The sequence below is a fragment of the Haliaeetus albicilla genome, chromosome 3 (genome assembly GCF_947461875.1).
Source record: "Haliaeetus albicilla chromosome 3, bHalAlb1.1, whole genome shotgun sequence".
Lineage (NCBI taxonomy): Eukaryota > Metazoa > Chordata > Aves > Accipitriformes > Accipitridae > Haliaeetus > Haliaeetus albicilla.
This window is the reverse complement of record NC_091485.1, coordinates 72,202,305-72,227,756: the sequence shown is the minus strand read 5'-3', so window position 1 is coordinate 72,227,756 and position 25,452 is coordinate 72,202,305. Positions and strand designations below refer to the sequence as shown.

General features: G+C 47.5%; 1 protein-coding gene and 1 long non-coding RNA gene across 2 annotated transcripts in view; one reads left to right on the top strand and one right to left on the bottom strand.

Annotated features, from left to right (window-relative positions):
• Nucleotides 1-390: 390 nt before the first annotated feature.
• Nucleotides 391-5,231, bottom strand: LOC138684837 (uncharacterized). The gene is made up of 2 exons (XR_011324146.1): nucleotides 3,174-5,231; nucleotides 391-1,406 (listed from the first exon to the last, which is right to left on the bottom strand). It is a non-coding gene; the product is annotated as an uncharacterized lncRNA (long non-coding RNA).
• Nucleotides 5,232-7,849: 2,618 nt separating this feature from the next.
• KCNK9 (potassium two pore domain channel subfamily K member 9) overlaps nucleotides 7,850-25,452 on the top strand; it is an 89,749-nt gene continuing 72,146 nt past the window's right edge. The window contains exon 1 of the mRNA XM_069778585.1: nucleotides 7,850-9,250. Within this exon, the coding sequence (XP_069634686.1) occupies nucleotides 8,665-9,250 (586 nt within the window). The 5' untranslated portion in view covers nucleotides 7,850-8,664. The remainder of the gene's footprint in view (nucleotides 9,251-25,452) is intronic.

The window sequence follows — 25,452 nt, the reverse complement described above, 5'->3', positions numbered from 1 at the left end:
CACTTGCTCTACAACAGATTGGCTTGCTTGGCCCTAGTCTGTTTTAGGTACATTCCAAAGTTGCACCCACAATTGGAGTATTGGGGCCTTGGACCACTGAGACAGGTTTGCAAGAGATGCCAGTGGAAGCAGTGGGGACACCCCACAGGATGTCCATCTTCGTTTGTGGAAGATCTAGACTAAGGCTGCAGCTGGATACCCCACCTGCCACAAGCTTTCTCTATGGCTTTGGTAAATCTCTCTGTTCCCTACCTGAAAAATGCTTTATGCAGGAGGAAAATGTTGGCTGGAAACAGTTTTTCCATTACTGGGAGGTGGTCAGGTCATATGTGATGGGAAGAGAGGCCAGAAAAAATGTTAGAACAAAATGCACTCTGAAAACTATGGAGGTATCTGAAGGGTGAGTGTATTCATGTGTCCTCAAACAGGAAAAAAACAGAAGGAGGTGTGGAAGAGCCCACTCAATCTCTTTCAAATAAAAAGGATGTGTATACATCAACCATTTATTCAAAGGAGATAAAAGCTAGGTTCTGCTGCTTACGCAGTCAACACAGAGAAGTAAGGTAAATCAGCACATTTTATTCAGCCTTATTTTAAATATTCCAAGCAATATGGAGTCTTTTCTTCTGGACAAGACAATTCAACAGCAAATACTCATGATAGCTCCTGTTTTCCCTTTACAGTGGCATTCCATTAGTAACAGTTGTAGCCTATTGCACTAGCCAGGAAGCCCCCTAAACAATTAATTTCCTTCTTCAGTGGTGATTTTAACAAAATGCACACTTCCACAAATTCATTCAGAATTTGTTGCATCAAAACACAGTACCCATTGCTACAGGTAGACGTCTCTCGCAGCGCTCTGGATCTTTGTGGCTTCGTTACCTTTGTGATGATGGAGAAGGCTGTACCAGTACAGGGATCTTCCTTTCTACTTTGCCAGGTTCTCAAAGACTTATTCTTATTCAGGGTTATTCAGTTTTGGTACACAAGGTAGTCATCCAAAGTACGCATCAAATATTACATTGAGGCATCTGCTGCAGTAAATGCAAAAGCGACAGTCACACTGTGAGCATTTGGTAATCTACAAATAGATCTGGAAGTCACATTGGCTCTGGAAACTTAGGCGGAGTCAATTCAGTAACAAATGCATCAATAATCAACACCTTCGCTGTATTAATTTCTGCAAGGCAGCTTGTTCCTCTATAGTGTGCCTACAAGACGTGCATACATTACTGTCAGTGACTGATGCTGTCCCCTTAGCTGCTCATGTTTAATGAAAGCTTTGTGCCTATATATAAATTCTGTGTTTGAGTGAAACATCTTCCAAATCCTTCACAGCAGTTCTGGAAGAGACCTTTGGCTTGTATATTGAGAAGTGAACTCACCGTTTCTGCCATGCAAAAGCTCTGCAGAATAAAAATTATACATGAATATAAAAATAGAACAGAAGAGACTATTTAGGTTGGACCAGATGCTCACATTCCTGCCACCTAGGTGGATTTAATATTAGTGAGTGTGGGAAAAATACAAAGCGTAGGTCTGATCCTGTTCTTTTTTCTCCCACGTGTGAACTTGCTTCACACAAGCACCCTCTCCCTAAGTCAATGAGACTTTTTGTGCATGTTTTCTGTCACTGCTGATTACTTTCAAGAGGACTGTCATGTTGCAGGCACAGGGGGGATGGAGGCAAGAATTAAAGCATCTGTCCCCTGTTCTACCTTCTTCTGCATAAACACTGCTTGAGGAAGGGAACACTATTGAATCATTCGATACCTGCCTCAGCATATCTAACAGAGGTTGCACTCCTTTGAACATCAATGGGAAAAAGGTACAAAGAATAAAACGACAGCTGCACAGGGAAGGTTCCCTCCTCCATCATTTTTCCGAGCTACTGCTTTAAGGACACGGGTGTATTCACCTAGTTACCTGAGCTCGGCTTCCTCTCGCAGTCAGCCAAGTAAGTCCATGGTCCATAAACACTTCTGTGACTGTGCAAATGCACACAGCTGGTGGAAGCAAAGGACGTGAAGAAAGCTTGTGAAGCTAAAGGGAAATCTGGCTCCTTACAATCCAGTCTCTAATACTTGTCGTGATAATCCTCGCATTCTTGATAATAGCCTGATGCAAAGGCCAACAGAACTGATACATACGGCTATGATAGGCTTTGAGTCAGGCATTGCATTTTTAAACTGAGACACTTCCCAGTTCTTAAAATTGCAACATTTACCTTGGTGATGCAGCTGCATTGTGAAGGACAGTCTTCATTCATGGTCAGATCATTTAATGAATGAGTTTTGTAGACTTGCAGGGATGAATTTTTATGGGGGACCTCTGGTGAGATATTCTTAATCACTGAAATTGCAGTGTTTTTCTTATGCATTGCCAGTCTTGCTGGGTGTTGGAATTGCTACAGATCTGAAGCACTCCTCTCATGTGAACAGCATGGCAACAACTACTCCTTGTGTGGGACCACCTTCCACGAATAATTGCCTGTTGTCACTCAAAAGAATATCCACAGCAATTTTCAGCACCCATCAGGTGCTGATACATATCTTTTGCTTCCTTAGGGCATGCAGCCCCATTGAGGACAATGCTTCGTATGGATCTTTTATTGTAGTAATTCAAAGAAACCCCCCAAAGGGCCGGAGACACTTTATAGGGCAAAGTGAGCCAGGGCTACACCTCCGCCTTGCTCACCTGTACACAAGGAGCCTCTTACTCTTTCTGCCGTGGCAGACAGATGGGGAAGCCACACAGAGCTGTCATGTTAGGCCCCTGCATGGGGTACAGTGGTCAAAAATGGGGCTACCTTCTTGAACTTCAAAGTCTCTACCAAACCATAAGTGGCATGGAGAAACTGCACAGTTTGCTCTCTCTTCCAGCACAGGGGCTGGGGACTATTGGAGGAAGCCTGGTGTGAACAAATTAAAGGGAGTGCTCTTCCTGCTCTAAGAAACAGATCCATTGAACTCCTCCTTAGTGGAGGATGAGAATTTTTGCTGAGGATGCAAAAATTTTAGCTGGGTTCAGGAAGAGGGAGGACAAGTGCTTGGGAGAAAGATCCATCGTGGGTCACTTAATAGAGCAACTAAGTGAGGCTCAGAAAATCCCCTGAATTAAAATAGTCTGAGGCTGGGGGAGTATTTAAGGACCTGAAAAAGAATCACAGATACTTGTTCTGTTTGCATTTCTCCCTCATGTCTGCTACAGCCTCTGCAGAAGAGAAACTTCTGGGCTAAATGAACCTTGGCCCTGAACCAGAACTGCCATTCTGACCATCTTCGTGCCACTGTTTCAAGAAAATGTTTTCTTGATAACCTGTGTAGAAAAATAAATAGGTTAGCTCTTTTTCTTTCTAGTTTTGATCATGTTTTTTGGTTATTTTTTCTGGCTGGGGGGCTTTTTTTCCTTATCTGGTTTGTTGGGACTCCTGTGGTTCAGCTGGAAGATGGCTCGTGGTTTGGCAGCTCTCAGCCTCTTCTTGCAGAGAGAGACATTAGAGCTCTCTCAAGAAGCACCTCTCAACAGGTCAACAGAAGCGACTGGAGAGGTCCACAAAAGCAACTCGGAAGCCAGTTGCCTTGCAGCTAGCTCTTGCTTTCATTGCAGAGTGAACTCAAGGTAAAACAGGAGAGCTGCTGTAACACAACAGCACCCACGAACTCTTACCTTGAATGTGGGAGATTTCTAACTCTCGTTGACTTTTTGTGGAGAGAGTAGGTGAAATGTTGGGTTAGCATGGCTGCCAGCAGCCAGGGCAACCACTACACAGCTCAGGGCTGTTTTCCAGCCTGCTTGCTCTCCCTCAAGTTAGACTGAACTGAGAGGAGCTAAGAAATCTGTTGACACTTTGAGTTAACCTTCCTTTTGGTGACTAAACAAGGTTTGCTGCTTCAGTAGCTCTATCAACAATCAGTAGGTCTATCAACAACAGAATAAAAGACTTTTTTTTTTTTTTACCTTATGGAGAAAACTTTCGGCCAGGAAAGATCTTTTTAGCCACCTCTATGTATACGAAAGACAGAAAAGCTCTTCACTCATCTCTTACCCCTCTAATCCTTTCCATGCCAGCTTTACAAAGATGTATTTTCTAGATTCTTCATCTTTATGGTTTCCTTTTCTTTCAGTCATGCCGTACACCCTGGGTCCCAATCCTGCACTCAGGCTGACAACGAACTTTCTGTTCCTGGGTGTATGTGTCTTTGCCTCACACTTGGGTGATGCCAGCTCAGCCTGGTGCTCCAGAAGAGCCCATGAGCTGAGCCATAGATCATCCTGTCCAACGTCAGTCTTCTCCCTGAAGTTTGCTTGACTGCTCTGCTGTAGATGGAAGGATTGAAGGACATGTCTTTTTGGACGTTATTCGCTCTGTGGTTCAAATATGGACTTCTGTTGGTGAGTCTGGATGAGCAAAGACTGGTTCTCAGAGGTGGATACTTTCTTGGCAACAAGGTCAGCATAAAAGAAGAAAAACCCAAATTCTTGTAGATATAAATTGATGTTTAAAAAATGACTGTGATTTTTCTCTAAGCAATGTTGAAACCTTTACAAGTACACAGAACTACAAATACTTCCAGTTCCACAACCCCAGCAAAATGCTAATACTCAGATTATTTCTCCAGAAAGCACTACATCAATCCGCAGCTTGACACTGCAGCCTGACCAGAGGAAGGCTGCAAGCTCATGGCCATGCCTATACCCTCCATGACTGTCACGCTACTCTGTGCCCTGAAGTCCCACGGAGACCTCATCCCTTCCCAGCTGCCCACAGGCTCCACTTTGATCCCACGCTAACCACCACTTTCTAGCTAAAGGTTAATTACTCCAGGGGACATTTCCATCCAAGCTGTTGCCCGCAGGTTGCAATCCCTGCCTGAGCGCTATTTTTAGACCAGCTCCTTCGTTGCTATTGATCCCAGTCACCCTCCGTTAATTAGATACACACAACACACACAGCATTTGCAACTCATTTATCAATTCCGTTCAGCACCTCCCTCCCCTGAGATGTAATTTGGAGCCCTCCTTGAATCATGCTATTGATCTTTCCCAGCAACTTTGCTATAGGATTCTCTGTGTTGCAAGCTATTTATAGATTCTTCTTCTTCTCCTGCTCTCCCTTGGGGAATCAGAAATGGGCAACGGTAATCAGACTTCTATTTTTAAGGGGTTGATCGAAACCAGATATCTCCTCTTTTCTCCTTCTTTCCCCTCCTTCCCCCTGTTGCTGTTCTGTACAGGCTTCCTTCAGCAGGCGAGACCTTCCTGCTCCAGGTGGTGCTGTAATGATTCTGGTAATGCTGAGGTGATGTGAGGCAGAATTTGCCCTGGGTGAAATCTTGTTTGCTGAATTAATGAATTCCTCCTCCTCCCTGCGTCCAAGAGTTTCACAAAGGGCTTTGTGACCTGTTTTGTCTGCTCAGCTTGAGGTACACCTTTCAGAGGGCTTCAGCCTTGGAGACTGCCTTCTCAGCCTGCAGATTTGATCCATTTGCAAGGCGCTGGGTTCCCATTGACCCCTTGTATCTCAGGAAGCGCATCCAAAGGCCTTAGAAAATTCATAGTCAGGAGTGAAATAGATGGAGTTGCTTTTAGCGATGGAGGATGACAGTAACAAGCCCCGGGGTCCTAGGATTTGAGAAAGACCTAAAACGAGGGAATGTCACCTGAGGCTCAGAGAAGTCAGAAGCAGCTCAGCCTTCATTGAGTAACGTTGAAAATCCCAGCTCTAATGCAGGAGGAGGCCTACAGTTACCAGGGCCAAGGCGACACCAGAAGGGACAGTGTTGTCTCAGGGCGTACACGAAAGCAGCCCCAGGCTTCTGCGGTAACACCCGCTGCCGAAAATCTGATGGTGAAGTGGGAGAAGTGTGCTAGGAGGAGCTGGGCAGGATGTGGGGAGGGGCCCTGGTCTGAAGCCTTGGCTTCACAGTGGGCCGGGAGCACCAGCAGTGGGGATTGCAGCCCCCCCAGCAGAGTGGCGGCTCAGGAGTCACGGGGCTGGGCAGTGCGGAGCAGGGCTGGCTCCTCTGAGCCATTGGGAACATGGCAGCATGTGTGTCGTCTGTGAGGATCTGCGTGTGTGCTGTGCTTGGGGAGGTTGTGCTGTCGTTGGGGAAGGGGCTGTGTGCGGACGGCTGTGGTGTGGTTGTGGAGTATGCGTGCGGCTATTGTTGCGCGGTCTGCTCTGGTGTGTGTGATGCTGTGGTGTGTTTGGCCGCGGACTGGGGGGGCTGTGGTAAGCTGTGTGGAGGTCAGTGTGGGGGGCTCCGTGTGTGTGTGGAGGGGGGAAGTCATGATGTGAAGCTGTGGAGTGCGTGGCTGCATGTGTGTGTGGAGGGAGGGCTGTTTTGTGTGGAACTGTGGTGTGTGGCGCTGTGGTGTGTGCGGCTGTGGTGAGCTGGGTGGTGTGTGGAGGTCAGCGTGCGTGTGGAGCTGCATTGTGTGTGGAGGGGGGGGTCATGATGTGACGCTGTGGTGTGCGTGGCTGCGTGTGTGTGTGGAGGGAGGGCTGTGGTGTGTGGGGCTGTGGTGAGTTGCGTGTGGGGCTGTGGTGAGTTGCGTGCAGGTCAGAGTGTGTGTGGGGCTGTGTGTGTGTGGAGGGGGGGTCATGATGCGAAGCTGTGGTGTGCGTGGCTGTGTGTGTGGAGGGGGGCTTGTGTGTGGAGCTGTGGTGTGTGGGGCTGTGGTGAGCTGGGTGGAGGTCAGAGTGTGTGTGGGGCTGTGTGTGTGTGGAGGGGGGAAGTCATGATGTGACGCTGTGGTGTGCGTGGCTGCATGTGTGTGTGGAGGGAGGGCTGTGGCGTGTGGGGCTGCGTCCGTGTGGAGCGGTCAGGGCACGATGTGAAGCTGTGGTACGTGCAGCTGTGTGTGCGCGTGGGCCCGCGGTGCGTGAAGCTGTGGTGCGTGTATGGCCGTGCGTGCGCGGAGCTGGGGGAGGGGGGCGGTGGTCTGTGGAGCTGTGCTGTGTGAGGTAGACCTCAGCGTGGGGCCGCGCTCCCCCGGGGCGGGCGCAGCGCTACCTGAGGCGCAGCCCGCCCCGGCCGTGTGCGCCGTCCCGCCCGCTGCCGCCCCCAGCAACGGGGCGCGGCGGGGGGGGAGGGGGGACAGAAGGGGCAGCCCACCTGCCCCGGCCGTTACCCGCCGCTCGGCCCGAGGGCGGGAACGCCCGGCGCCCGCCCCGCTCCGGGCTGGCCCTGAGGGAACGCCAAGAGCCCGCCCCGCCCCGCCGCCGCCGCCACCACCACCGCCCGGCCCCGCTCGGCGGCCGGGGCGTGGCCAAGCCCGGGGGAGGCGGGAAAGAACCGCGCCGGGGGAAGCTCGGCGGCTTCTCCCTGACAGGGCGGCGGCGACGGGGTTAACCCGCTCCCCGCGGCGGGCCGGGCCGAGCTCCCGCCTCCCGTGCCGGCGCCGGAGCAGACACACATTCACACTCACACACACTCACACGCGCGCAGGCGATGGCTGAGGGGCGCGGGCTCGATTTTCCCCGAGATGATGTCAAGAGCTTGGGAGAAGGAGGAGGACGGTTGCTCTTTTTCTTAACGGCTTTGTTCTAAAATCATCCTAAATAAAGCAGCCCCAGCCCCGAGCGCCGGGGGAGCAGCCGTGAAAGTAGCTTTTTTTTTTTCTTTTTCCTTTTTTCCCTTTTTTTTTTTTTTTTTTTTTTCCTCTCCAATTTTTCTCCTCATCTCCGCCTTTGTGTCCGCCTGGGGCCGAGTCCCCCCCCTCCCCGCGCTCCCGGGCCGCTCTCTTCCCCCGGGGAAAGCCGCCGGCTTTTTTTCCGCTCCTCCCCGGCAGCCCGAGGCCGCAGGCAGCTCCCGCCGCCGTCCCGCCCCGCCGCCGCCGCTGCTCCGGGCAGGTGCTCGGCGGCTGCCGGTTCGCCCGGCGGGCGCCTCCTCGCTTGCCCTCCCGCCCCCCCCGCCCGCCCGCCGGCCGGCCGGGGCGGCTCCGCGCCGCTCCTCCCCGCTCGGCGGCGGCTCCTGCGGGGCGCTGGCTCCCCGCCGCCAGGGCCACGCCGCCGGCCCGGCGCCCCCGCCTCCCGCCGGAGCGGCGGCGCGGCCCGCCGCGCCCGGGGATGCTGCCCCCAACTCCCCGCCCGCCGCCTGACACCGCCGCCGCCGCCGCCGCCGCCCTCGCCGCGCCGGACGCCGCTCCGTTGCCCGCGCCGCGGCCACCTGCAGCAGCCCGGCTCCCCGCCGCTCTCCTCGCACCGCGGCGGAAGGAATAAAGCGCCCAGCCCGTCCCGACCCGCCCGGCCGGCGCTCCCCGAGGCAGCCGGGGCCGGGGCGGGTCGGGCCCCCGCGGGCCGCCCCCGACGGGCCGGAGCTCCGGGCGCCCTCCCCTGCCGGCTCCCCCTCCACCCCTCAGCACCTCCCCGCGGATGGGCGCGCTGCCGCCGCCCGGCCCCCCCCGGCCCCGCCGCGCCGCCTGAAGAAACTTGGGACGGCGGCGGCCTCCGCCTCCCCGCCGCGCCCCGCCCGGGCTGCGGGGGAGCCTTCCCCGCGCCGCCGCCCCAAGTTCGCGGGGGGACCCGTCCGCCGCTGGACTCCGGCCCGGGGCCGCCGGCCCCTCGGCGGGGCGCCGCCGCCGCCCAGCGCCCCCTTCCCGCGGCGGGGACCCCCCTGCCCCTGGCCTCGGTGCTGGGGAGGAGCTGGGGTGCCCTGGATGGCCCTGCGCACTGGGACGGCTTGGTTTGGGCAGGTCCTGCGCAGAGTTTCCCGGCTCCAGGGCACCTGGTCTCGGCGCTCCAGCAGCCTCCTGTGCCTCTCCTCCTCCCAGGAGCCCGAGCAGGCGGGCGGAGAGCGGCCGCCGCCGCAGCGCAAGCTGCCCCGGAGCGGCGGCAGCGGCGGCGGCGGGCGCCGCCAGCCCCCCCGGCAGCTGCCCCCCTGCTGCGGCTGCTGCGGCCTGTCGGATCCCCGGGCGGCCAGGGGGGGACATGGTCCCCTCACTCGCCCCTTGCTGGCGGCCATGAAGAGGCAGAACGTGCGGACCCTGTCCCTCATCATCTGCACGTTCACCTACCTGCTGGTCGGGGCCGCCGTCTTTGATGCCCTGGAGTCCGACAACGAGATGCGGGAGGAGGAGAAACTCAAAGCCGAGGAGATCCGGCTCAAAGGAAAGTACAACATCACCAGCGAGGACTACCGGCAGCTGGAGTTGGTGATCATGCAGTCCGAGCCGCACCGGGCCGGCGTCCAGTGGAAATTCGCCGGCTCCTTCTACTTTGCCATCACGGTCATCACGACCATCGGTGAGTGTCTCACCTCGGGGAGGCCCTCCGGGGCCGGGGCCGGGGCCGGGGCCAGGGCTGGGGCAAAAGCCCCCTTGGTTGGGGGAAAGGGAGCGGGGCAAGGGGGGGCGTGGCATGCAAAGGGTTAAGTGCTGCATGAGTTTTTTTGGCTTTCCTCCTGTCTTATGTAATTCATTGCTCTTCACGGGCACTTGTTGGACTTGGCGTGTCCCGCACCTCTTCCCCTGGAGATGGAGCCTGCGTCCCCTGGGTGGGACTGGAGAGGAGTGGGGCTGGCCCGGTGGGGGGATTGGTGCTGGCCAGGTGGCTACCATCGAGCTGTGGCTTGGGTGGCAAGGAGGAGAAGAGAAGAGGCGGGGTGACACTCTCCTGGGGTTCCCCTCAGGAAGAAGGAGGCCCCATTGCCGTGCTCCTCCTTGCACCTTAGCTTAAGAGACTCGGGGAAAACTTAGGCAAAAGGCAGTTGGATGAGGATGAAAACGATGAGGGCACGGGAACTGGGTCAGCTGGGAAAGCCCTTGATGTAGCCAAGCGTAGTCCTGCTTTTGCAAACTTTGTTTCGGCGTTGGCAAGGGCTGTCGTGGGGGTTCCCACAGCTGCGGTCCCATCGCGGGGCCTCTCCTGGGCATTCCCGACGTGTTCCTGAAGTTTTTATTGCGGCCGGAGTGTCTGATGTGCCAACAGGTCACAGCCTGCGTCTCCTCTTTGTGGGCACACGGTCCGACAGGCAAAACGATGCCCACTGTCACAGCCGCACTGCCCAGCTTCTCGGCCATGCCATTTCCCAGGACGGTCGAGGGACAGTTAGTGGACACAGCCAGAGGCTGTCATTTTGTAATTCTCTGCTTCCCACAGCTAAAGCCAAGCGTTTCACATAAAGTTTGCTTCCCTGCCATAAAAATAAATACCACGGTAACTAGAGGCTGCAGAGTGCACGCAGAACTGTGCTACAACTCTGGCTTTCGCTTGGTGAGCAGGTTTGTTCTTCCTGGTTTTGTATTCATTAAGGTGCATTTGCTGAGGCAGTTGGTAACGTTCTTCTCCCAGCACTTCTAGATGTTCCCCCCAACATCTGGGGGGATCTGAAAAGACCCCTCTAGCTCAGTGGCTGTTTGATAGTGCATTATATTGAACAGGACACAAAAGACTAGCTCTCTTACTAACACAGAAGGACTCGATCTTTTTACCATTTAGGGCTTGTTACAAGAAATTTGCACATTGCCACCTGAAGATGCTGACAGTTTTCAGCAGAACGTGCTGTCCACTGCCCTTTGAGCAGTGTCTACTTATGTTTGTGTTTGACTGTATTATACCTGGGGCAGTAAAAAATTTCCTTTGAAAGACCATCTGACAGCATAAAGCCTATTTGCCCTTACAAAGATAAGATTTTTAAGGGATAATTTCCTCTTCTGTTATTAGATATATTTATATAAAATGTATATATTAATAGGCTATAGAATATAAAGTAGAATGTAACTTTGGCTGATGATGTAGATTTCCTGCTGTTCATTGTGATCTCGGAACTCTCCTTCCTCCTTTGGTCACTGATCCTCTCTTCCTCGATCTGTCTCTTGTTGTTTATATGTACAAAGTGAATACTGGACTGTCATGCCCCTCTGGATTACAACAAGACTTCCACACACACGCCTGTGTACTCACGGTGCCCTATACTCCTGCCTCAAGAGGTGGCTGCAATACTTTCTGCATTCTTAAGCTCAGTCGTGACAGGTAGAAAGGGCTGTTTTTACAGTAGTTTGCTGTTTTGATTGTATTTTACCTGGAAACAAGTACAACTTGCTTGGGAAGCTTCAGCATTTTCTCCTACAAAGAGCTGGGATTTGTTTAGGAAGCTGGGAGCACCTCAGCGTGCAGAGGATAGCATGCATTTCTGTAGGCAGGGGCACTTTGGGATGTCAGAATTGTTTAAATTTAAAATGTGTATAGCAACGGGGAACCACTGGGAGGAAGAGTGATAATAAAGAATGGTGCAGAAAGGCAGACATTCTTTAATGGTTGTTCATTTGGGAAGCTCTGCTCCAGGAGGATATGTGATCCGTCTTTCAAAAGTTTATTAATAGTTACTATCCGCATCTTGCCAAACGCACTTCTATTTTGCGTATCATCTCTTCAGTACTAAAGTAGCTTTGTGATGTTATCTGATCTACTGGTAGTCTGTAAAAGTGAGCAAGGAAGGTTTTTCTTTAATTTCTTATTTATCCTATAATAGTTTGGTTCACAGGGGGAAAAAATGACTTTCTATGTTTAACTTCTCAGGAAAATAAGAGAAGATTTCTCCTCTGTGTTTCTTGCACAGGGCAGGGATCTTAAATGTTCATATTAATCTTTTGTGGTGGTTCCTACTTTTTATCTGACTGTGTGTACGCTCTCACATACAGTTCCTTCTCCTGCTGAAACCTTCCAGCCAGACTTCAGGAAGCACATGCGGTGGTCTATGCGTTAGTGAGCGTGCTGTAGTCAGTAGGTGCTCCTGCAAAAGTGCGTCCAACGAAGCATCGCAGGCTGATTTTTAAAGCGGGGTGGATAAAACCTTCGCTGCCTAATCTAGAGTCGTACATCTCTCTCCACAAAACTTCTCTTCAGAGGAGCGCGACAGGAATCAGCGGACCGCAAAGCCTAGCAACACGCATACGACAGCGGACTCCTTTATGTCCAACTTAATTGTTCTCCCCGCTGTCGCCGCGCTGGCAACGCGTCTGAAGCGAATACCTCTTCGCCGCGTTGCTTGAAACTTACCGTGGCTTTCCCTGAGTCGAAGGCGTTTATCGCTGGCCACGCACCACGAGCCGGCGGCCACCGGTAGCCCGGCAGAGACCGCCTCTCGGCCGGCGGAGCCGGGAGCGCGGCGCCGGCCGGGCGGGGCGGGCGGTGGTGCTGAAGGGACAGCTCCCGCCGGCCGCGCCGGTCGCCGCCTCCCCGCCGCCCAGCCCAGCGCCGGCCTCCCCGCGGCGGCCGGGCAAGCTCCGCGGCTCGTTGCTTGCTGTGGAAACACCTCGTTAGAGAGCTGTTTGGAAGGGAGGGTGCGGAACGGAAAGCCTCCCGTGCGAGGCGAAGCGCTGAGATTTGGTCAGCTCTCACGTTTCCTCCGCTCTCTGGCTTTTGGCTGTTACTAGGGGGTGGCAGGGGGTTGCTGCTCGCCTGTCAGGCTGAGTACTGAACGAAGAAGCCAGGGCTGATCAAGTAAATGGAAACAGTTTTCTTCACCCGCCACACAGCTTTTTTTCCTGCTCCCCAGGTGCAATGCTGGGTTTTTTTCTTTCTTTTTTTTTTTTTAAAACTGACCCAATCAGAAAAAAATGACAGCCGCAGGTGCTACAACATTCGATGAGTCTGCTCTTAAAATCCATTAGCGGAAGAAAAATACTCAGCTTTCACGAAGTTTTAGTCATGTTTGAATTCTGTGAAAGTTTTTAGGTGATCAAAAAGAAGTAATAAGCTGTTTTTGGCTCTCACCAGTTGCTGAGTTTATTTCGGGATTGTTCTCACTCCAGAGTTAGCTAGTGTCATTTCCTATCCATTTCCAGTTACACAGCCATTTCCAGTTACACAGCCAAAATGATGTTAGAGAGTGATTTAATCAAGTTCTCCATCCAGCTACTTGTCTTTTATGAGATACGCTGTAGAATACACCACAGAGTTCATCAAGAGGCTGGATACAATGAATGAAAACACCAACTTTTGAAAATAAAAGGTAATTCCTAGGATTCCTACTAAGTTTCAGTGCCCTTTCCTACGGGTTTATAAGAGTGAGTAAACTGCTTCTATATAAGCAGGTGTCAACACTGTCAAAATGTGTTATTGGTATTCATATCGCTCCATCATTTAGGCCTTAAAGGGTGATAGTCATACTTGATTTAACACCACCAAGCTCTAGTAAACACTGAATATTTCTGGAGGCTTGTGCAGAATGTAAAGAACTGAAAGCTGTTTATGTCACCCTAAAATGAACTGAAACAACAAACAGATTGAGGATTTTTATTTATTTATTTTTTCCTGAAAAGTGACTGTAAGGGGAGAAAAATTAAGACACTGCGTACTGTCAATTGCTAGGCTCTTTTTCTAGTTTTAGGCCTTTGTTTCCAATTTCAAACCTACTACAAGCAGTGACTGAACTATCCTGGTGAACACAGACAAAATATTTTTTAAGAATGTGGTCCAATACCTGTAATGGTGAATGGAATATCCACCTGTTGACAGCTGTTTGGCTACTGAGTAGCTAAACACTCAGGAACTGTCTATGTCCAGATGAGGAGATTGCATGCTTTTGGCAGACAGTGGCCTGACAGGGAGTTTGAACCTGCATTAATGAGCTAAGCAAACACATGCTTAAATCCATTTCAAGACAGTAGTTAAGTCTCTGTATCCTTTCTCTGAATCACTTTACCCTTCTGTAAAATGGGTATAAAAATACGAAGCTGGTAGTGTTGTGATGTCTCTAATTTGAGTTAGAAAAATACATAAGTGTTTTCACCTGTGAATTATTTTGTCAGTATTGCTCCTCCTTTAAGACCAGTCTCTGTTGTTTTGAGTCTGCTCTTGGGTTTTGATGGATTGTAGTATTTAAAGGCAGTCCACTGAAAAGCTTTGAGTAGGGAATCATGACAGATGGACAATTTGCAATGGAAAGAAAAAAAAGAAAGGAAGAAAACAAGACATGAAAAGGGAAAGATAGAGAATAAAGATACCAATGCTTTGGTCAATTAACTGCTGCATTCATGACTTTCCAGGGTCATGAAGGTCATATACACAAAACCAAACAAGCACAGAGTAGATGAAAGCTACTCTGTTATTAATAAACTCACATGAAAGTAGAGAGCAAGATTGCTTGTAGATGCACTGAAGTAATGAATCTATTCATTCACATGGTCTGAAGCTTCAGCAGAGAATAGTGGATGATCAGGATTTGAATATCTGTTGGTGGTATCTCCCAGGCAAGGAGGAGGTCAGCTTCAGCAAGCTGCGTGAAGATGAACTGTGCGTAAGGTTTTGCTCCCCTGCATAACTAAAATATTCTGCAAGATCTTCTCACACTATATTCTTTGTCTCATGGAGATTAAAAAAAATAAAATATCCAAAATAGTGTTCTGCTAACACAGAGAGGACTTTGTGGCTACTTTGCTCACATGTTCATAGAAACAGTTCTTGAGTTCTTGAAAACTGGTTTTGCAATGATACCTCACATTCCTGCCAGAGGCACATTAGCAAAAGTTTTTTAAAAATCACTGATAAGCAAGGCAAAAACACAGCTCAGACTGATGCTGAACTGCTACTTCCCACTGTATGGCTTACTGGCAGTGTAAATGCAATATCCAGTAAAAGTCTGAAAACAGTTTTGGGGAAGCATCGAGAAATCTCTAGCTACTCAGCTGGGTGATGGTTTCAGCAGATTTCCTTAGCGTAACCAGGCTTGAGAAATTACTGTCCTGTAGTTTTTTAGGATCTGGTGCTCTTTCATTTCCTCCTAACTATTCATAACTTCTTTCTTTAACTGAGGCAAGTGAGATTTAGATTAGGCACGAGGAAACTCTTTCCACCTGTCACGGTGGTTGTGTGCTGGAAGAGATTGCATAAGGAGACTGTGAAATCTCCATTGTTGGAGCATTTTAAAAAGAGTTTAGACAAAAATCTGTCAGGAGTGGTTGAATTACAGCTGTTTTTGCCTTTGGGGAGGAAGATGGACTGGCTGACCTCTTTAAGCCTTTATCAGCTGGATGTTCTATGATTTTCTGAATCTTCCTTTTTCCATGTCTTGAGCTCTAATAGTTCCTGGGCTATGTTGTTCTTCTTGAGATAGAAACCCGAAGATCTTTGAAATTCCATTTTCTCCACTATCTGGTCTTTGCTTACTGATTATTTTTCTATGCAGTAAAACCATTTATGTACCTTTGCAAGTGTCAGCATAGAAATATCTGTGTTTACCCACTAACGAGGCTACAAGTTAGAGGTGTTGGTGAGTCTTATGGGAAAGAAGTTAGCTGAAGAAGAAAATGATCTTGCTCATACAAGGATGGCAAGCAGAAATTTACAAGGTGGAATTGGGAGGGAGAAGAGGTGTTCTAGACTAAGAATAAGGGAAGAAGTTTAGCTGATAGCTATGGGCTTATGCCTGCTTCAACTAAAAAGAATAAAACCCTCTTTGCTTTCTCTGGGAACAGCATCAGAACTCTGAGGCCTGCTCTGAAGAAAAAATGATTAATGGAGAGCTTGCCTTTTGGACACCATGGGTTTTGGGACAGACGCTGCTGGTCTGGCACAAAGCAAGGACCAGAATGCTGTTGTCTTCCCTTGAAGGCAGTCTGAGCTGAGGTGCTTAGTTCCTTCAATGCCAGGGCATATTCCTTCATAAATGCTGAAAGCCATGCTTATGGCTTTGAGCTGTAGTTACACAGCACTTTATATTCAGAATGCTGTACTGACATTAGGTGATTCATCTTCACAACACCTCTGTGTAAAAATTATCCTCAATTTAGAGACAAGAAGATAAAATGAGTTTCTGAAGATTCAGGTTGGGAACTATTTCTAATTGCCAAACAGCTCACTTCTCTGTCTTTCAGACCACATGGCATTAGTTTATAGCCAGATTAAACAGTGAAGTTGAACCAAAGGCAAAGATCTATAATGAATTCAAAGTGATTTTAGAAAACTCCTGCAGCTTAGGTCTTCAGACATGCAATAATAGCAGAACCTAGACCTTTATTACATGAAGGAGCATACACAGTTCTTAGTAATTATCTCTGTTATTACTATGCGTCTTCTGTCAAAGGCCTTTTAGGTTTTTAGGTACCCAGTTTCTATGGATTTTACTGAAGATCCTTGACTGGAACTGGATAAAGGCCACATGAAGTATCCCCTTCCCCTGTAACAGATGTTAGCAAGGACACTTGCTGGTGATGCAGAACTAATCAGTAAGAGTCCTTGCTGCTTCTAAGTTGAACTAAGAAGTTACTGTGGACTTGCAACAGATGTTTGTTGTGTGTAGCAGGCCTGTTCATCTCTTTTTGGCTCGTGGATATTTTTGAGTGAAGCCATGGACTAATTGCGAAATTTCACATATGTAGATTGCTGCAATGCAAATTAATTTGAATTCATTACCTTCTGTGGATTATAGTCTATGGAATCTACTGACTTCAAGTTAAAATGTATGGATAAAGTCCTTCCCCCGGGTTACCTATACCCTACCAGGTGTCTGTGACTTGATTAGCTACAACTAACATTGATATTGTTGGTGGTGTAGCTATGGCTGTTTCTTTGATTAAAGTGAGAGGGTCTATGCATGTGGTGGGTTGACCCTGGCTGGATGCCAGGTGCCCACCAAAGCTGCTCTATCACTCCCCTACTCAGCTGGACAGGGGAGAGGAAATATAATGAAAGGCTTGTGGGTCGAGATAAGGACAGGGAGAGATCACTCACCAGTTACCATCATGAGCAAAACAGGTTCGACTTGGGAAAAAGTAATTTAATTTATTACCAATCAAAATCAGAGTATGATAATAAGAAATAAACCCAAATCTTAAGAACACCTTCCCCCCACCCCTCCCTTCTTCCCAGGCACAGCTTCACTCCTGAATTCTCTACATACCCCCCACAGCAGTGCAGGGGGACAGGGAATGGCGGTTATGGTCAGTTCATCACACGTTGTCTCTACCGCTCCATCCTCTTCAGGGGCAGGACTCCTCACACTCTTCCCCTGCTCCAGCGTGGAGTCCCTCCCATGGGAGACAGTCCTCCACGAACTTCTCCAATGTGAGTCCTTTCCACGGGCTGCAGTTCTTCATGAACTGCTCCAGTGTGGGACCCTTCCACAGGCTGCAGTCCTTCAGGAGCACACTGCTCCAGCACGGGTCCCCCGTGGGGTCCCAAGTCCTGCCAGAAAACCTGCTCCAGCGTGGGGTTCTCTCTGCATGGGTCCACAGGTCCTGCCAGGAGCCTGCTCCAGCGTGGGCTTCCCATGGGGTCACAGCCTCCTTTGGGTATCCCCCTGCTCCAGAGTGGGGTCCTCTCTCCCTGGGCTGCAGGTGGAGATCTGCTCCCCCGTGGACCTCCCTGGGCTTCAGGGGGACAGCCTGCCTCACCATGGTCTTCCCCATGGGCTGCAGGCGAATCTCTGCTCTGGTGCCTGGAGCATCTCCTCCCCCTCCTTCTGCACTGACCTGGGGGTCTGCAGGGCTGTTTCTCTTACATGTTCTCACTCGTCTCTCTCGCTGCATTTTTTTTCCCTTCTTAAATCTGTTCTCCCAGAGGTGCTACCACTGTTGGTGATGGACTTGGCCTTGGCCAGTGGCGGGTCCGTCTTGGAGCCGGCTGGCATTGGCTCTGTTGGCCATGGGGGAAGCTTCTAGCAGCTTTTCACAGAAGCCACCCCTGTAGCCACCCCACTACCAAAACCTTGTCATGCAAATCCAGTACAATGGATTAGGAGATATCAGGAAAAAAACCCTCAGAAATTAAGGCCTGATCCAAAGTCTGATGAAAATAATAGAGAGAACATTTTGAGTCATAGTAGTTTTGAATCAGGCCATTATTTGACATGAATTGTACAATGCAAGGAGCTGTATTCTGTAGAAAACCAACTCCTGGAAAATACCTGTAATAGCAGTTTTCAGAATTTTTTTTTTAATAATGAAGGAAACAGTTTATGGAGTCAAAGTGTATGTTGACTTTGGCATTTATACTGATTTTGATTTTTTTAATTGAAAGTGAAAGGCTAAACTACATGCCCACTGCATACCTTGAACTTCAAGCAAAGAGAAATCTTGACGAAGAATGTTGATGCTTTTCATTCTATTTATTTGTTTTGGTGTTTTTTTTTTAATTTATTTTGCTTTCTTTCATTGCTGCCAGACAATTAACAACCTCCACTGATCCACTGAGATGCTTTTTTTTTTTTAAACTGTAATGTATGCTTACTTTTCTGTTTCAGGGGAAGAACCTCCTAAGTTTCTTAGGAGTTTTTTTCTTTTTAAGGAGTTAAGTGAACATTTTTTTTTTTTTTAATGTCTGGCCAATTGCCACAAGAGGCTTATGCAGTCATCAGTTGGTTTAAAGGGTTCAGTATCAGTTTTAACTGCTTTCATTATGGAGATGATTAGGGCATGTCAGTGAAAGACATATCTCTATTAAGGGCTCATGTATTTGTTACTTATTAGGATGATTAGGAGGGAATAGACTATATTGTCCTTTCAATTCCCTGCACCAGCAAGAAAGAAGAGCTTCAGAGAAAAGCAGGCAAGTAGTGGGGTTAAAAGGTATCTAATGGGAAGTTGATTGTCTCCTTGCTCTCCTGTCACAGAAGAGGATCGCTCCCTTTGCTAGCTGCGTGAGTCTTCTCAGACAGGAAAATTTCACAGAGAGCTTTAGGGCAGAGATTGATGAATGAAACCTGCAGCAGCTCTCTCTAATTGTATAGTGCAGGAGATTAGCTGCGAGGAAGTGTTCGAAGACTCCCAATTTAGGGATATTCTTGGCATATTGAAGGGAAGGTAGAAATAAAAGAGATCTATTCCCAAGGCAATTGGCACTGTCAGCAATTTCTGATGCACGCTACCATTAACTCATTACAGAGGTGTTTTGGGTGCAGATGGAATGTTTTATTTCTTCCACTCTCTTTTCTTTTGATGTCCTCTGGAGAGGATGTCCTCCTTCTATGTGTTTAAACCATCATAGGCTATTGCTATGGGAACTGTATCAGAAATTAACTATTGTAACAAACCTGTGACCACCTGGAGTTTTGAGTTGTCACTTTGCTGCATTTCACATCCATCTGGAACTTTTCAGGACCAGACACAGTAGAAAAAGGTGTCGAATACTCTTGTTTCAAATGTCTAGGCCTCCATTACTTGAACTAATGAACAGTTGCTGTTAGCTGCTGATAGTTTGGACCGTATGGTGAAACAGGTCTGACTTCCCTCGGTGTAAGTAGTGTTATTGGCAGTAATAATTTTAAAAAATCTGCAGTTTGGTACTTAGGTTACCTTTTCTCTGGAAACTAGGGGACCCGCAATAAAATGAACTTCAGCAGCCGGAAGGATGTGGAGGTACTTCATCTGAAATGTTTTAAAACTGTTCATGAAATAAAGATGATTGAACTTGCCATTACAATCTTGCATCAGAGAAACACCTCATACTTGCAGAGGTGACTTGAAGTCTCAGTGCTTCCCCACAGTTTTTCTGGCCTTTGGGAACTTCTTGGGCTTCCAGAGGTAGACCAGGAGTTTTAGAAGACTTCCTTACAGGATAAAGCATATAGTACTTTCTGCTGAGGACTAGAAGCAGTAGAAGGATGCCCTTTCAGCATTATTCAGGATCGTTACATATACTAGGCAGTCGAAAAAACTGGATTGCCCTAGGCTGCCAAAGAGGAAAAAAGCATATTTTGGGATGTGGAAGTCTGGGGACCAACATTTGGGGAGTGAGAGTCTCTCCCAATGTTTGAAGGGATCTACCCACCATCACTCTGACACATCCTCCATAAAAGTCCCTGATCTACTATTTGTTTGCTCCTGGACACCAAATATGAGTTATCATTGCAGGTTTGGGGTTTTTTTTCAGTATTACTTAGGTGTGTTAGAAACGAGATAAAGCTAGTTCTAGGCAACTGATAGTTAAAACAGCAACACTGGATCTGTGCCATTGGAAGCACCTGGAAATCCCAGTGATTTGACTTGAATTCTTCAGTTGACCTTTCAACTGATATATTAAGAATTCAGTGATCTTCTCAAACTTTCTCCTTCAGAGTTTCTCCCCTCCTTTGCTATTTCATGTAGGAACGAACATCCCAAGAAGAGGAAGGAGATGGTAGCTGTTCAGTCTGTACTGATGCCCTATAGGCTTTTGCATTCTTTTCTGGTATTTTTGTCTGACAAACAAATACATGATCATCCAGTCTTTTGGCAGCAAAAGCTTAAGCTCCTGATTTGCTCTTAAAACAGATCCTGCCCAGTAGTAAAAGGCCTGTTATTTAAAGGGCAGTTTTCAAAACAATTAGGACTTTAGTAGCAATGTGTTTGCCTTAATGAGCGCACTCTGCCAGTCAGAGGAAACAGCATAAGCTGATACCTACTGATGTAGGCCAGCAGAGGCAAATTAGCAGTATTACAAGTCAGTTCATGAATGTACTGCACATCCAAGAGTTTATTTTAATGCTTGAGAAGTGCTAGGTATGATTCAGAATGGCTTCATTTTTGTTTTCTTCCCAAATAACCACCCCCAATTATATTTTCATTTAGAAACCCTCATACTGCTCCTATGCTTGTTATAGTTTAATCTGTATGGGTTGCCTTTAGCTCTGGTTTGACTTGGACTGGCACCAGAAATAATTTTTCATAAAGTCTCAGTCTTACTTCATTGCTGTTGTTGTATGATGTTTGAAGCCAGTGTCCTTATGATGTAGGTAGGTCAGCTGCTGGCATTTTGGTATGACATAGATCTCTTTTTTAAAGGTTTCAGGAGGTTTTTCTTTTCTCAGGATAGGCCACGGTAAAGGCTGGTGGTACTGAAGGGGTAGATGCATGGGTTGCAAGCTTGGCTCTGAGTATCTGATGATAGATATCACAATGGAAGTTGCTGGCTCTTGAGCATCTGTGGTTCTGATTCGGTTGACTAGCTGAAACTTGACTGCAGGTTGGGTCATGAGCAGTTAAAAAATATTTCCATGATCTCTTTGAAAAGAATCCAGCCTGGGGAGCTTTTCAAATCTGACCAAAGCTACGGTCTGTTCCTGAAGAACTTGAGTGTGGTATGGTGAATAAGAAAAGCTGTGAAACAACAGTAAGGAAGCGTTAGAGTGGCCACAAAGAAAAAAATCTTTCTAGCAATGGTACTAGTGAGACACTGAAATACATGGCCTGGGGAGGGTGTGGGCTCTTCTTTGCTAGGTCTTGAAGAACAGGATAGACAAGCATCTGTCAAGAATGACCTATGCATACTGTCCTGCCTCGCGGCAAGGTATGGACTAGCCTTCTCCTGCCTTATTTTTAATGGTTCTGTACACACACAGGCTGTTTGAAGTTTGTCTTGGATCTTGCTTGGTATCTATGTAAGTTTATCTTGCCCTTTTTTTGCTGAAGGTTCCTGCTTCCCTTAGGGCTTATCAGTGCATCCTACAATTTTGTCTCCAGCTGAATATCTGGATAAGAATCAAACCTCTTCTCTAAGCAGCAACTGTTCACTGTCAGCAGTGTCACCAGTTTTTTATGGCTGCTGTTTGAACAGCTCTACCAGTGGCTGTTGCAGGGAAAAACAAACATGCTGCTGATCTTTAAAAAAGGGACAGGAGAGAACATGGGGAGTTAATGCTTAGTCAACCTTAATTTGATACTCAGAAAGATATTTGACCAAGCTGTTAAACAATCAGCGTGAAAGTACCTAGGGGATAACAAGGGACAAGCTGGAACAAACACAAATTTTTCTTGAGTAACTCACATTGGACTTCTCTGGGTTGTTTTTTTTTTTTTCAATAGATAGCTGATAGTGGGGGAGCAGTAGCTGGTGATGTTTATTAAGTATGTGGCATTATAATAGCATTGAGTTCTCATAATTATGGTAGAAAAACATAAACTGGATTGAATTGTCACAGGTGGGTGCAAGGTCTGGATGCACACGCACTGTGGACTAGAGGTTGCACTGGGGCTGAACTTACCATGTGTGAAAAGCACATAGACTGTGCAGGTGGTTGTAAGTGGGGCAGAAAATACAAACCTAGTTGCCCCCTGCTAAATCTGCCACCATATAACTTCACAAGAAGACAAAAAAAATGCAAAAATATTTGTCATTAGTTTTCTGTCAAATTGGATGGACATAACATGTACAGTCTTACAAGGGTCTGTCTTGTGGTTGGTACTATTCAATTTTCCCGTTAATGGCTTGGCTGATAGAACAGAGAGTACACATATGAATTGTGAAAGAGGTGGCTAGCACTTTGGAGGGGGGGAGCATAATACAAAATGATTTTGATAAATGGTCTGAAATCAATGTGATGAAATTCAATAAAGACAAGTGCAAAGTACTACACTGCAGAAGGAGACATCAAATGTACACACAGAAAAATGATATGAACTGACTTGATGCAAGTACTGCAACATCATGCTGATAAAGTGGATTGCAGTCTAAATATGAGTCTGTGGTGTGAATTGTTCAAAACAGGCAAGAGTTGGATATAAGTTACAGGAGGTAGTTAATTCTGTTTTGTTGGTATTGGTAAGGCTTCAGCTTGAGAACTGGGTCCAGTTTTGGGCACACCATGTTTTGAGAAGGAAGAGAAAAATCAAAATGCTAAGAGAAAACCTGACCTGTATTCAGTGTGAAGTGGACAGAGATGGTTTAGTCTGGAAAAGAAATAATATGAAGGGAGGAATAATAAAAGTCTTCAAATATGTGAAAGATTGTTGTAAAGAGGACAGTGGTAAGTTTTTTCTACACGTATACCCAAGGTTTACTCTTCAGCATGGCAGATGTAGGTTCATTGTCAGCTGTGAAAACAGCTGTAATGTGATCTGTAAGGAACCTCCAAAGTGCCAGTAGTAAGATATTTATCTGAACAAGTTAAACAGTTGTCCAACATGCATGGGCTTGGTATACTTCAGCCTGCCTCATGGGCTAGGTTACCTGTTGAGGTCCCTCCAAGCTGTGTATTCCTAGGAATGGATGGCTGATAGCTGCTATACAGGAGCTGCCTGTTGAGTTGAGTAACCCCTAAGTGATGGACTGAGGATCTAAGAATCCTGAAACAGGTCAAATAATAATTTATTGAGGTTTCTCCCAGCCCTCAGCTTCTGGGATTATACACTCTATGGATCTTTCTGAGTACAGCGCTAGATGTACAGCAACATTTGCTATCTGACAGTGGACTTCATTATGGTCAAGGCTGAACTTGCCTTTAAGAGAGCTGTTCTGCTAGAACAGGCATCAATATGCATCTTGCAACCCCCGCTCATTTTGCATTTTGGGTTACAAATTCTGTCATGCTGAAACAAAGAGGTTTCTCCTCTTTCCCTAAATCCCATGCATACAAACCAGCAATTTCCATAACACAGACAATCATCCAATCTGTTATCTTGGCAGACACCAATGCCTTTCTACTTTGGAGGAAGGAAATCTATCCCATAATACACCTGTGCAATATATGGCGATGGTGATTTCGTTGCTAACCCCCGCAGCAATCAGTTTATGCCCTCAAGCATGGGATTTGATTATCCTTGTCATTATCTTAGCTACAAATGTTATTAGCAGCCATAAAATTGTCCATTAAAGTGAGAGGAATTACTTGCCTGCACCAAGGGGAGAACAGATAATTTACTACACAGATTTTAAGCCCAAATGCACTTTTTTCCAGAAGAGCCCTCTAAGCCTTTGTATAGCCTCCATTTTTGTATTCCAAAACCTGCTTCCCCCTCCATAGACTTCAAGTCTGGGTTTTTTACCATGAGAGTGAGATAGGTACATGCTGTTCTTGAAATAACCTGAGAGATTATGACCATATATTTCTACTTGTTCCATAGCTTGGATGAATTCTTCCCTAATTCTGGAAGTGCAGATGCCCAAACTTTGGTTGGGTTCCATAATTTCTAGACTTCAGCGTTGGTCCGGGCTTCATATACACACAAACAATTCTGGATGCCTTGGGCTCACTTGGCACCCATGGACTGACTGTACATCACTGCTTGAGTGTAGGATCAGTTGATCTGCTCCTGGCAGGGTCATTTTTATAGGTTTTCTTGATACTGCAATACTAGATTTTTATGAGAGGAAGACATGATGTATCACAGAGGCCAAGAAAAGATGCTGTGTCTGAGTGGGTGAGATCCAGGGTAGTGTCTGAAAAATTTCTTTGTCTTCACTGGGACTGGCTGATTCATTCCCTTCCCACCACCCTGTTAACTCCTGTTCATATATCAGTTCACCGTAAAGCTGCTTTTTTATTCTCATGTGGTATTGTGTTCCCACCCCCTTCCATCAACAGGGAGTGGGAGAGACCACCTACGTCTTTCCCAACAGACAAAAATGGTGGATCCTGAGAGACTGGGACAGATTCTGATCACAGTTGCTCTCTGTAAGTCCTGTGGAACTTGGTTGTTTCGGTGTATTTGTTGGCTTTAAACTGAGATGCATGTGTGCAGAATCTGGTCTGGAGAGCTTGTATTTTGAAGGAAGCATCCCCTCCTACTCACCCAACAAATTCACACACACACGGTGTAGCATCAGTATTAGCTCCTGTAGCAAATGGAAAACGTGGCAGTAGCCTGAAAGGAACAGAAAATGTTCTCAAACAGGGCTTAAAAAAGTAAATAAACATCATATAACCAACAAAATCAATACAGTTCCATATTAGCCATTACAGATATCTCTGCCTTTGTCTCCATCATACCGTGCACATTTCAGTGCTGTGGAAAATGTGTAACCCAGAGAACCTCATTTCAGAACTTGGAGATGTTATATTAAATGCAGGGTTTGGGACAGAAGGCCTGACAGAGTCGTGTAAAAAAACAGAAGAGGTTTTCCTCTTCCACCCCCTGAGAGAACATTAACTGAACCAAAAAAAAAAAAAATTATATCCAAAATGGATATATATTCATGGGCGTTACAACGTTATTAGAAACAACTCCTCAAAAGCTCTTTTTTCCTGAGTCATCTCCACTGACTTAAAAAATGACTGCAAGAACAAACGTTAGGTTCAGGACGTCCAAGAGGGGACAGCCTTTCAGCTTTCTGCATTGTAAAAGCTTTATATTCCTCAGCTGCTCTTCTGCTTGGAGGGAATCCTAGACAGAGGAATGTCCTTATGCTTTCCAGACTACACCTCATGGCCTTCTTCCTTTACTCTTCACGTCTTCCAACACAATCAGTAATATTCAAGCTATTCTTGCGGGCTTCTCTGCTGAGTTTGTTCAAGCCAAGCTGCTCTTGGCTGCTGAAGGCATTACCTCTTCTCCTCTGCCTTTGAGAACTTGATGTCCCTATTGATCCAGGAAACAAGATGCAGGACTGCAGACTAAGCATGTAGTTGGTGATCTTCCCAACCAGAAGACTGTGTCATCACCTGTCTCGGTGGAAGCTGTGTTAGATTTAAAAGCAGGAAATACTCCTGTGACCCAGGGCCGTTCTTTGGTTGCTTGCCTAATACACTTGGTATTGGGGGAACATCCTGTGTCTTTTGAATGGTGACTTTTGCTTCCATTCACAGTGCAGAG